This window comes from Oenanthe melanoleuca, chromosome 1, assembly GCF_029582105.1.
Source record: "Oenanthe melanoleuca isolate GR-GAL-2019-014 chromosome 1, OMel1.0, whole genome shotgun sequence".
Taxonomy (NCBI): Eukaryota; Metazoa; Chordata; class Aves; order Passeriformes; family Muscicapidae; genus Oenanthe; species Oenanthe melanoleuca.
In genome coordinates this window covers 52219063-52232384 of record NC_079333.1, presented here as the reverse complement: position 1 = coordinate 52232384, position 13322 = coordinate 52219063, and the positions used below count along the sequence as shown (strand labels likewise).

Genomic DNA, 13322 nt, shown 5'->3' with positions numbered 1-13322 from the left:
ACCTTATAGGCAAAGCTTTCCTACTGTGAATACATCTTGTACCTGGGGATTTATATGCTGGAAGGGATGACTACTACAACGTTCAAGTCCGTGGTGCTAATTGCATTCAACTAAAATGCCTTTCACCTGATGATTTTTAAAATTTACATTTAAGTGTCACTTTTAACTGTTTGTCCTAAGAATGGGCATCAAACCTTTCCTAGGTAATTTCTGTTCTCTGGTCTTTCTCCTCTCTGCTTCTAGTCCACAAGCAAAGGACATAGTGCACTAGAAGAATTTCTGCTCCATGCCATCTGCAGCAGAGACTCGACTGATGAGAGCAACAGTTTGTTGGTGCTTTCTGCGCCCCTCCACAATGCTGAGTTAGCAAAACTCAGGTTTCTGAAACTCGTTATGAATGCAAGACTGCCTGTCTGGGCACTAGGAATTCTTAAAATACACCTAAGCCTGTTTGATCCAGTGGGACAGATAGTCCCAAATGAAGACAGAACAGTTCTGCAGAGCTGTGTTTGTACTACAAAATGAGCTGGACACGTCCTGCTGCAGCAGGAGGGAAATGACTGGGTTTTGTTGCATTGTACCCCTCTCCACTTCTGTGACACACAGAGAAATCCTTGAGAAATCCAGTATACCTCATCTCAGTGCCATATTGTGTATGAGACAGGTGGGCCACAGAATTCCGTACCATATGGTTTGTTGGTAAGAGAGAAACAAGTACTTAATGAGACATGGAGTGCAGATGCAGAGGTGGCTCTGAAATGGAACAAGGGATGGGTGTGCAGGTGTGTGGCTTTTGAATGTGTTGGATCCTTGGGCAAGCAAGGAGGTGTTGCAGATAAGCAATTTAGATGCTTTGGAAGAACCACTTCCAAAGGCTTCAAAAAAGTGGTTTTATTAAAAATGTTGTAAAAGTAAGACTTAACATAGTTTGATAGCAACATTTACTCTGTCATTGCAGAGGATATGCTAATGATTCAAAGTTACCAGTACAAAATCTAGTGGCACCATAGTACAAGGCTGTGTGTGACACTGGTCACTTGCCAAAGACCTGCAGTTGATCAGGGGTCTCTCAGCCTTGAGGAGTAACACTGAGAGCATCCCAGCTCACAGGGAGATCACTGCCATAAAGCCAGATGATTAGCATGAGAGCTAAAAAAAAAGACTCACTCAGGCTGTCATTTATGAAATAAAGTGGTTGGCATGAAGTCAAATTACCTTTGTTGGAGAAGGTAAACATGAGAGTCTTGTACCTGCACCTTTCTTTGATCCTTGATAAATGAGTCTTGGAAGAACCACCCACTATTCATGTGTTAATTGCATGGCTGGTATCCCATATTCCATATCCATATGCCTCAGTGCTCACTGTGTCACCCTGCTCCTGTGGGGGTTTTCAGACAAATGGTTGGAACAAATGAAGGTCTTGGCCCAATTATGTCCAAACCCATACTACAAAATGAAAGAGAACCAGGAGCCAGTTCTCAGCCCTGAGGCCAAGAGGCAATGGATGTCTTATGCTCACATGGCTTAGGGTTCTCTTTTAATTGGGTTGTATATATGCTGTATAACTGTGGGCAAACATTTTATCTGTGGCCCTAAGTGGGTTTTTTTTAAGTTTGTTTTGGGTGCTTCAAGCTTAAAAATTATGAGGTTGTATTGCAACACAGGATGCTCTTGAATTTTTCAAATTTCAGCATGCACAAGGAGGTTCAGCAGGTTAAAAATGGACTTTTAACAGAGATAACAGATCTGTGAACCATTCTGTTTACTATGAAACTTCAGATCTTCTCTCCCACAGCTCTGTTTGAGAGTTTGACACATCCATCAAGCAAACCTGTCCTCGGCTTTGGTCCCAGTCATCACACTCTGGGTTTGTATGAGCTTTCACCACCCATCTTCAGGGATAAATGCAGAAGAGTGGGGTTACTCCAGTGTTGGAGCAGTACCTCTTCAGAAGGTCAGAGCCACCCACTCTTGCCCTGATCAGTCCCTCTGTCACTGCAGCCACTCTGTTAGCTGAAGACAGCACTCAGCCCAGTTGCTTTTTGCTTCATTGAAGATGTGTCTCTACTTAGAGGGAATATGCCTTGGGGGAACATCTTTCAATGTTAACCAGAGACATGAGAAACCCATGGGTAACCCAGGAGTGGTATTAGGCTTTTAAACAAATGCAGAAAACATCTGGGTCTATGCTTGACTTGAATGTGGAAACTAAAATGGGAATGTTGTTAAAGCATCAGGAGGGTGGGAAGAGAAGGTACATTTTACTGCTGTTGGTTATATATTCCAGATCAGTGGTAGGAATTAATAATACTGGGCTAGTGAGGAAAATCCCTGTTTCTTAATGCAGGAAAACAGACCTGATGTTTCAAACTAGGCAGCACTTACTTGCTCTGTGTGGTCTGCAATTATGTGAGAGTCTGTGTGTGAGTGTAGGTGTCACAGAAGGCATGTGTATGAGACAGGAGTTTTTGGCTAGCTGGGTTTATCAGGTCTGTCTCCAGGCTGGTGGTTCTTCATTTTCTCCCTCCAGACCAGAGACTATAACCTATCCATGAGCAAAATCACCGTACAAGGTGTGATTTCTGCCTGCTTCTGTAGTATTACTAGAACAAGTTCTGCTGCGGGTGTCCTGCAAGTATCCTCTGCAGGTAATGACCACAGGAGCGCTCACCTGAGCTCTCTGCTCTGCTGACTGTTCCTCTGCATGTCACAGCTCACAGATGGGGATATTTCTGAGCACAGCCCCTCATGTCACCTGTGCTTTAGCAGAGCAGTGTGTAGGGAAAATGAGCACAAGCACTGATGGAAAAACAGGTGAAAATATTCCAAACAAAGTACTCAAAAGCACCTATTGAATGACACATTTGGGACTTCTCATCAGCCTGTTGGGGACATCATAAATGAAGAGTGCCTGGTGGGAATTAGTTTCATTGAGATGTGACTTGCAGCTCTTACAGAGAGCAAGATGGTCGCTATGGAGGGTCAATAGGGATGTGAGGATGTATATGGGCTCCATGGAAATAAATATTAGCGCCCAAGATAAGCATATAAGTGCAAAGGCAGCTGAAGATCACTTATGGCACAAATATAAAAGAAACTGGATTGGAGCATATTAACTGATTTTTATTTTTTTTGCCAAAAAATCACTTTGTATTCCACAGAACTATATGGCTTGATAGCGCACAGTTTGGAAGAATAGCTCACAAGAGTTTTGGACTTGATTTTCCTCCACAAAGAATTGTTTCCTGTGTTGAAGGACAGACTTCTGTGAGGAAGATTTTACTACTTTGAGATTTATGCACCTGAGGGTACTTGAATCATGTTGACTCATTTGAGTATCTAGATTTTATGAATGGATGTTCGATTTGTCAAATTAATCAGTCAACAAGATTAAATTTAGTATGAGTGTTTTAAATAGCAGTTGTATATAAATGAATACAATCAAAAATATTAAATACATAGAATTTAGTATGTACAAAATTTGGCAGTGAGTAATTTGGTATAATTGAGGTTTGACTAAAGCATAAGCGAAACCGACTGGGGGATACACTGACCAGGGGTATGGGTAGGGCCCTTCCTCCCACACCAAATTAATCGAGCTAAAAATCTCATTTATATATTGTTTGCTAATACATATTAATACAGAATCTTCTGGAAAGCTCCTCCTAGATTCTGTTTCTAAAATCTATGTCACTGTGTCCTGTTGTGCGTGCTCCACCAGTAGCTGGGGGGGTCTCTCATTCTTTTGGGTGTCTTTATTTCCGATGAAGGCTCTGGGTCTTCTTCGTGTTTGCTGTTTGACCTTGCAGGTGGCACAAGTGCACTAAGTTTAGAGTTATAGAATTGAGCTTATGTTCCCACATCCAAGTGTCCAATGCCTGGAATAATCCAAATTTGGCCCAATTAAAAGTCAAAAGTTTTATTTCTAGTGCTGCTATCAGACCTACATCCTTACTATCCTTTACTCCCACCAAACATCTGGAGGAAGATTCCATCTGCTTTGCTTAACCATTTCCTTTATCCTTTTTGCTTTATAACAATTGAGTAAAATTTTTTCTATTGATATGAAGCAAAAATTTTGCTAATACAGTTACAATTTTAGTTAGAACGAATCACGTTTATCACATAGATAATAGATCTGGGAATTGGAATTGTGTAGCAGCATTTGGCTAGTAGATATAATCTAATTCCAAGGCTGGACATGGGTTGATTTTACTCTGATATGCTGCATCTGGGTAGGTGCAAAGGGACTTGGGAAACCAGCTGGAATGATGCCAGCAGTGCTGAAAAGCCAAAGCTGATCTAGCTGGTAAAGGGAACTGATCTTAAAAGCTCCATGTTGTGTTTGGTGTGGCCTCCTGATGAGCCAGAATATGCCTGTTAATATGGCTGGTGAGCTCGCTGGGGGAGGTTCAACGAGACCAAGTGCCAGGTCCTGCACTTGGGTAACAATAACCCCAGGCAGTGCTACAGGCTGGGACAGAGTGTACGGAAAGATGCCCGGCAGAAAAGAACCTGGAGGTGCTGGTCCACAGCAGCTGTACATGAGCCAGAGTGTGCCCAGGTGGCCAAGAGGGCCAATGGCGTCCTGGCCTGTGTGAGAAACGAAGCCCACTCCTCCAAATTTAAGAATTAAATAATGAATAATAAGGGACGCATCAATAAAGCAAAAGTAACAGCGCTGGGTTTGTGGCAACAGCCAAGAGCACACCCAGTTTTTCATTCAGCAAGCAGCCCTTTATACTGTTGCAGTGGCATTGTTTCCCCAAATGACTTTGCACATTTCTCAGAGCCCGTTTACCACAGCTCCGCCTCCGGTTGCCGCAGCATTGCTTAAGTCCGCAGCTACAGTCTCCAAGGGTGTGTCAGGGAGGCAGTCCGGGGTGGTCTTCTGATGCCACTTTGGACTTGAAATATTACAAATAACAATTGCTGGCTTTCGCTATTATGTATTGGCTTTTGCAAATTATTAGTAATCACAATGATTTTGATATAGTATAGTTGCAATCACTTTTAACTGCTTTTGATATGGTATGATTTGTTTGCTTTTTGTGGCCAATGCCCCGGCCCCTGTGTATCTCGTATCCTCAGAACATCATTTATGGATGATATTTTAGTTTGTGGACAGCGTGACAAACACATATTATAGTTTTGGCTTTTGCAAATATTAAGTTGGATACTATGTGTTGTGCATTATAATGTTAAGTTTTGTAGAAATAGCTATTGTTGTGAAATAACCCTTCGATTATCAATAAGTGTCACCTGCTGAAACCACGGAACAGGGGGCCGTTGTGAGGGAGTGGCACACGATCCTAAAATCACATCCATAATTACTGCACATACTCTAAAAAGGTGGGTCAGGGGTCGAACCAAGCTTAAGAATTCCCAGAACATATAAACAAGTTTGAAGAAATGTTTAAGTATAATCTTTATGAATATGTATTTGACCAATGCAATAGAAAAAGTATGTGAGAAGAGGTGCTATGGTTAGCTGCAGTGCCTCTGGCTGTAGCCAAGCACCCAGCACTGTTATGGATTTGTCCCTTTTATCCCTTATTAAACTTTTAAAATTTTTGAAAAGTGGGGTTCATTTCTCACACTATTCTCCTTTAATAGTATTTTGTTCTCTGCCTGTGCTACCTTGATTTTACATTTTGGAAGAGCAGTCATATCTTGTGATACATCTTTTTCAAGCAGGCTTAGATCTTGTGATAGCCTTGCTTCATGCATAATTTTAGTTACACTGTCCATAAAAGCAATTACAATTTGCACTATATCCACGGAAGCGGTTAAATTTGTAATAATTTGCAAAAGCAAATACATAATAGCTAAAGCCAACTGTTGCATAGCAGATTGTAACACCTGTATCAGTAATAGTGCGGCCTGCGTGACTGTATTCCTGTTCTTGACCCTGGTGAGGTCATACCTCAAATCCCGTGTTCACTTTTTGGGTCCCTAAAATCAGGAAGGACGTGGAGGTGCTGGAGCATGCCCAGAGAAGGGCAGCAGAGCTGGGGAAAGGTCAGGAGCACAACTCCCGTGCGGAGCTGCTGAGGCAGCTGGGGATGTTTCGTCTGGAGAAAAGGGGGCTCGCGGGTGATCCTGAAACGAAGGCGAAGCCAGGGCGGGGTCAGTGGCTTCTCAACAAGCGACAGGAAGCTCCACCCGAGGAGGTTTAGATTGGACTGTAGTTCTATAATTCCGCGAAAAGCGAACACGGGGTAGGGAGGGATGCTAGGAGGCAGGATATGGCCTTTCCCATGGTGGAAGCTCTCGGAGATGGCTGCCCGGCGGCGGCGCGGGGCAGTGCCTGGCGCGGGTATCGAACCCGGGACCGAACCGTGACCCCGGCGCGCCCGGGCGCACCGCCCTTATCACGTGACGGGCGCCGCAGAGACGCGCCTTCCCGCCAGCCGCGCGAGGGCCGCAGCCAATCAGCGCCGCGCGGGTGCGCGGGGCGGAGCATCGCTGGGAGCCACTGCGCATGCTCAGTGCCCCGGCCGGGCACGCCCACTTCCGCGCGGGAGAGTTGAGGGCGGGGGAGGGGGCGGCAGGAGTGACGGCTCGCGCGGGCCGGGCCGCGCCGCGAGCGGGCGGTAAGTGCCACCGCGGGCATGACGGGGGGAGCGCGGGGACCCGCCCTCCCCGCAGGGTCAGAGTGGACCCTGCCGGGGCTCGGGCCGTGAGGCGGCACCGGGGGGAGACCGTGAGGCGGCACCGGGAAGAAATTCTTCACTTCTTCCGAAGTGAGAGCGGTGAGGCGCCGGCACGGGCTCCCCAGAAAGGCTGTGGGTATCTGATCTCTGGCGGTGTTCAAAGCCGGGTTGGATGGAGCTCTAGGCAGCCCGGTGTAGCCAAAGATGCCCTGCCCGTGCCTGGGGCTTGGAACGTGATGCTCACAAGTGAAAGGTGATCAGAAGGACAGCTTTGTTCTTTCTTGTTCATTGTGAAATCTGGGTGTGTTTGTTCTGTAACCGTGCGGGGAGAATGGGGAAGTTAATGTCGTGCTTAGCTATCTAGGCATTTCCTGCCGTGCTTCTTTCCTCACTAAGCACAAACGAGGGACACAGTGAGTGTGGGGTAACAGGTGTGTGATTTCTTTCTTCCTGCTTCCATAGATCCAGTCCTGCACTGCACTGGAAGGAAGAAGAGAGCAGAGCAGGAGCTGGGGCAGTGGGTTTCAACAGCGTGCTGGAAGTCAGGGGGCTTGGGTTCTTTTCCTTACTTCCCTATGGATATACTTCGAGGTTGTGTGCCTTAGCCTCCTCCTGTGTAAAAGATGGATATTTACATACAAGGATGCTTTCAGAAGTGTGTCTGGAGAGCAAATGCTTAGACCCTGGTGATGTTTCAGCAGAATTGCTGGATTTGAAAGTGGCACAAGCCCTGCACTCTTGCCAGCGCTGTTCTCCCTTTTTACTTTCTGTTTCCTTTCCCGCTGCCTTCCCTTTAGCCACCGTTGTGAAAAAATGAAGAACTGAAACCAGCAGCCCTGCTTCTAGGAAATGGCACAGGTACAGGAGGAGTGGCCAGGTGTGACTGTTCTCCCAGCTGCTGCTCTGCCTTCTGTTTTGCAGCGTCATTTGTTCTGCCATGAGCAGGGGGCAGCAGAAGGACCCCCAGATCTTACAGCTGAACTAGGCCCCCTGGGTTCCCTGTGCTGGTGACAGTGGAAGCAAAGGGTTGCAGAAGGACTTTGGGACAGCAAGGGATTGACTGTAAAACAGCAGGTGAAAATCCAGCATTGATAAGTGGAAGATGATGGATGTGGCAGAGAAGCAACCATAAGGCTGCTGCCCTTCCTACTTAATCTGATGCCACTTAAGAAAGAGATCTGGGGAACTGTAATACTCTGTAATAGTGGTCCAGTTGACATCGTGGCGTTGGGTCGTTGTTTGGACTTGATGATCTCAGAGGTCTTTCCCAACCTAATTGTTTCTGTGACCAGTAGGTGACCGTCACTGAAAGGCGTCCCTTCTGATGGGGCCAGGAGGACAAACCCATGGATCTGTCCCTATGATTTCTGTGTTGAATTCTCACCCTCCAGTTAGGTACAAATCAGGATACTTCTGTACCTTTCCGTGTTTGTGGTTGCATTGCCTGGAATAGCCCGGAGGTGCAACTGGTGCAAACAATTTCCTGGTAAGCAAGGGAAAGAACAAGGCCACACAGCTCCCACACTGCCTCACATTCCTCCCCGGACTTGTGGCAGCACAAATCACAAGCCTTCCACCCAGCTTTGTGTGCTCTGATCACCGTGGGCCCCATTGCTTGTTGAGTTTTGTGGTTTTTTCACTGCTTTGTGCTTTCAACAGTAGGTCTCCAGAAGTGTCAGCTCTGCGCTCAGAAGCAGACTAAAATGTGATTGGAATAGTGAGAATTATTAAGGAAAGAAGGAAAATACAGAGTGATGTTGTGACTTTGTAGTGGAAACGATGGCCCATCCTTTTGGAGGTGGTATGGTCCTCTTTGAGTGTAGCCAGAGAAGGGACGTAGAAGTGACAGAGGGGAAAAAAACTGCAGACCAGCTTCTGTACACAGAAGAGTTAAATAGTTTCAGATTCTTCGGCTTGAAAAAGATGCAGCTGGAGAAATAGTAACAGAGCAATGCTGCCATCAGTGCTACTGAAAGAGTGGAGGAAAGGGTTTCTTGACTTTCTGGCAGATCCAAGGGTGTCAACTGGAATCGTTGAGTGTCAGGCTTAAGCCCTGCAAAAGCAAGGCATTGTTCAGATGAAATGTAATTAAACTATGAAACTGGACACCTGCCCTTAGCCTCCCCCTTCTTCTGTAGGAGTGGCCAGCCAGCTCCATTGCCCGGTTTAACTCTGTATCCTGTTCCTGGAAGAGCACAGGCACCTGTGGGGGTGTGTTGGGTTTGTGTGGCCAGGTTTGGGTGGTGGAGGGGCTACAGGGGTGGCTTCACTGAGAGACTGCCAGAAGTTCCCCATGTCCAGCAGACCCAATGCCAGCCAGCTCCAGGACTGACCTATGCTGGCCAAGGCTGAGCCCAGCAGGAATGATAGTAGCACCTCTGTAGTAGCACTTTTAAGAAGAAGGGGGGAAAAAAAAAGTTATTGGGCAGATATAATTGTGGGCAGAGAGGAGTGGAGTGGGAATACATGAGAGGAGCATCTCTGCAGTCACCGAGGTCAGTGGGGAAGGAGGGGCAGGAGGTGCTCCAGGTGCCAGAGCTGGGATTCCCCTGCAGCCCCTGGTGCAGCCCATGGTGAGGCAGCTGTGCCCCTGCAGCCCATGGAGGATCCATGGGGATGCAGAGATCCACCTGCAGCCTGTGCAGGAGGTGGATGCCTGAGAGGGGGCTCTGAGCCTGTGGGAGGCCCACGCTGGGGCAGGGTCCTGGCAGGGACCTGCAGACCCATGGAGAGGGAGCCCACACTGGAGCAGATTCCCTGGAGGACTTGTGACCTTTGGGAGAATGAACCCACATTGGAGCAGGCTGTGCCTGAAGCACTGCACTCCATGGGAGAGTGACCTGTGTTGGAGCAGTTAATGGAGAACTGTTGTTCGTGGGATGGACGCACAGAGGAGTTTGTGGAGGACTATCTCCAGTGGGAGGGACCCCACACTGGAGCAGGGGAACGACTCTCCTTGAGTGTGGCAGGAATAATGAGTGATGGACTGGCCATAACCCCCTTTCTCCATCACCTTGTGCCTCTTGGGGGAAGGAGGTAGAGTTTGGAAAGAAGGGAGGGGTGAGGGCAAGGTGGTTTTAAAATTTATTTTACTTCTCATGATCCCGCTCTGATTTTCTTAGTAATAAGTTAATTTAATATCCCAAAGCTGAGTCTGCTTTGCCTGTGATGGTATTTGATGAGGGATCTCTCCCTGTCCTTAACCCTTGAACCCTTTGTTGTATTTTCTCTCCCCATTCAGTTGTGGAGGAGAGTGATAGAGTGGCTTAGGGCAGTGCCTGGCATCCAGCCAGGGCCAACCCACCGCAGGGCGACAGGATACAGAGCTAAACAGGGCAGTAGGTGCAGGCTGGCTGCTTCTGCACAGATGGATGGCCAAGAGCTGTACTTCCACTGCTTCAGGATTCCTAAAAAGCTGCTGGATTAACCCCAAGGCTGACCTTGACCAAGTGTCTTCTGTTCTCCATCAGCACTGGGATTTCTTCAGAGCCTGTAAGAGCACCAGGGACTGTAGACTCCACCTTTAGCCCCTTCTTTAAAAAATTCCTAGAGCTGGATTCTCTGACTGGGCCTGAGCAGGGCCTGTGTGTCTGCATTGATGCCAGGTATTGGTTTTGCTGCAGAGAGCTTTTTCTGTATTCTAGGCCTTTCAAACTCTAGCTTGTTCTTCTTTTGAATTTCTTTTCTATTCTAGTTCTAATATGTTTTTGTGTTTCTGTTCGTTTCTATTGTATTTATTTATTGCTCAGGTTCTGGAATTGATCTGATGGTCAGTGTATGGATGGGTGTTGGAAATCAGTTTCTACTCTGCCTTCTAGGACAGAGGGGAAAAAAACTCCAGCTGTGTGCAAAGTGACTTGTGATTATAAGTAAATTGTCAGTAGTGTGATCCAGGGGGGAGAAAACATAAAAAATCCTCTTCCACTCTGGTGTTGTTTTCACTTGGGGCTACCCAGTCTGTTTAATGCAAGGGAAATGGAAACTAATGAAAACAGTTTGTCTTTTGAAACCCAGAAAAAGGTTGCAGGATTTGTTGGACTATGAGGTTTCCTGCCTATTTTGTACCTGGGCCTTACTACCTCTCACTAGAATTATTTAACTTCAGAGCTTCCTATTTCTTGAAAGTAAACACAGATTTTTCATCCCCCTTGCCATACAGGAGTTTGTGCTGCCAGAGGTGACGTCTCCAGCAGAGGATAGTTTGGAGTATACATCTTGTAGGAGCAGGAAGTTGTTGAAGATTTCTGTGGTGGACCTGCACAAAAACACAGATAAAGTAAAATTTCTGCTACAAATTGTTGTGGGGTGATGCTCTAACCTGCAGGTGGGGGATGTGTGTAAAGGCTTGTCCAGAAACACTTAGACTGCTTTTGTGAAGTAGCTGGCCTCAGAATTTTGCACCTGCTGGAGAAAGACTGCGTGGTAGTTCCCAGGGCTCAGGGAAAATTCTGTCACTCCTGTTAGTGTTTCACCTTGTTGAGAGAGAATATTTGAGTCTCTCATTTATGATTTTTCCTTGTGCCCCAATATGCTTGCAGACCTCTCCACACTACTTTGCTACATCCTTACAATAAGAAATTAGTGTTTCTTCCTTGTTTTCTGTGAACTCCTGGAAGGCACTGGTGAAGCTTGGGGGCAGATGTTTTTCTGTCCCTTGTTGAGTCTCAGACCACATATGGCAGCAGTAGGTTAAGAAAACACTGTGAGTGACTGCCGTCCTCCAAATAAAAGGAGTTTCACACCTTAGGGCATGACTTACCAGACGTCCCTTTAATCTGTTTTTGGAGCAGATATTGCCAAGCAAGCTTGAAAACTTTTATTGCCCCTTATGACTTGCTAGTGACTTTCCAAGAGGAGATAAACCACTCTTTCTGCTGCTCTAATTGCTGGAGCTCCTGGCATCTGGTTTCCATCCCACTGCTGTGCCAAGTGCAGCTTTTTTCTCTTCTACTGGTAGTTGTTACTGGAGGAGCAAAGCACCAAGGGTCAGGGGATGTAAGTGAAGAAGCAGTTAGAAGGCAAGTGTTGGCAGGCTCTGCTTTCCTCTGTCCTGCTTTGCCTATGGAAGTTGTCAATTGCTTTGTGTTTTGTCCCAGTTTTCCTGCTCTAGGTGCTTTCTGGATAATGGCGAAGATGGTGAGAAGAACATGTGCATTTTGTGCAGAAGGGGAGGCTTGCTCTGTGATGTATATTGCCACAGAGAGTGATATTGCAGCTCATCAGGATTGTCTGGTGAGTGCCTTTAGCTGGTCAGTACTGAGGAGAGGTGGAGAAGGGGTAGGAGGGAAGTTTCCACTGCTTATCTCTTTTTGATTTTGCAATGATGTCTGGATTGAAAGGCTGGTTACTCAAACCAGCAAGTTTATATTTGGGTGAAAAGCAACAGGGCTTGGCCAGGATTTTGGACCAGGAGAGAATGTGCCTGCACAGCTGGAGCTGTTCATCTATAGTGTTTTCATGTGTGTCTATTGCTGATCAGTGCTTTCAGACATGTGAAAATACCACAAAGATCACATATGGTCTAGCAACAGGAATAGTTCTTCTTGAGACACTATTGAGACTCATCCTCTTGGATGAGGATTTTCAGACCACAGAAAGTTATGTACTTAAACCTTTGCAGGAAAATATCCATATCACTTGATGGTTAAAAAGCTTTCTAGTCTGTGCTTTATTTAAGCTAATTAATAAAAATATCAGAAGTTGATTATGTAAAAATATCTGTGAAGCTCTAACTGTGTTACAATTCTTCTACTCTTCTTTCCTCCCCTTTATTCTGTAATGTTGGTGGAGCTGGTTCTTGTTGTGCAGAGTCAATTACAGCTGCTGTATTCTCCCTTCAGCAGAGGGAGAGTATGGCTGAGGGCTGTTTAGTGCAGGAGATTGCTGCTAGAGCAGCTTTCTGGCTGTTGCTGTCCCAGCCTTCTTACCACAATTGTTACATCTGCATCTTTATTTTTGTGTTCTCTTTTTTGGTTGGTTATTTTTTTATCAGCATGTTTCACACCAGTGTCGTTTTACAGCACTTGAATGTTTTGTTTGAAACGGGTTTTTTTATGGCTTTAATGTTTCTCCAATGTTAAAACTTCCTCTGTTTTTTGTTTCCTTTTTCCTCCCTGCAACTTGACTCATTTCTCTGCCTTAGGCTTCTGTGCACTTTTTTGGTTTTTTTTCAGTCAGCTATCACCTTCTGAGCACACAGACTGTTCCTGCTAGTTGATGAAATGGCAACTCCCTTTTGTTTGGAATTAGCTACATATAATGCTTAGGAAATAATTGTCAAGAACTTCCCCTTCCTCACTCATTGTCATGACTCAGCAGTTCTATGGGAATTAAAGTGGCCTGAGTGTGCACGTGTGCATTTTTAATGGTTTCTTCCAGGATATGTACAATATTTCTAGTTTTTTTCTTGCAGTCAGCTGCTGTCAGCATTGGGCTGTATGGAAATCTTATTACAGAGAAATGTTGCATCCAGCTGTAGGTCTGAACAACTAAACAATAACAGTATGTCCAAGGTGCGGAGGTCTGTTGCCTGAAGATCTTCTCATCTTTACTCTGGGCACCCTGGAATTTCAGATTTTCTTTCTTTGTTTTTTTAATAAGTTAGCTTTCTCACTTTATTATCTTTTCTTAGTGTGCCTTCAGATTATGTGAAATCTCTTATGTGGA

At 45.8% G+C, this 13322-nt stretch overlaps 1 protein-coding gene across 1 annotated transcript in view; it reads left to right on the top strand.

The window, feature by feature from the left end:
- The window catches only part of SETDB2 (SET domain bifurcated histone lysine methyltransferase 2), a 45033-nt gene that overhangs the window by 16431 nt on the left and 15280 nt on the right, over positions 1-13322 (top strand). The window contains exons 15-16 of the mRNA XM_056491715.1: positions 6414-6909; positions 11753-11888. Coding sequence (XP_056347690.1) covers positions 6414-6909; positions 11753-11888 — 632 coding nt within the window. The remainder of the gene's footprint in view (positions 1-6413; positions 6910-11752; positions 11889-13322) is intronic.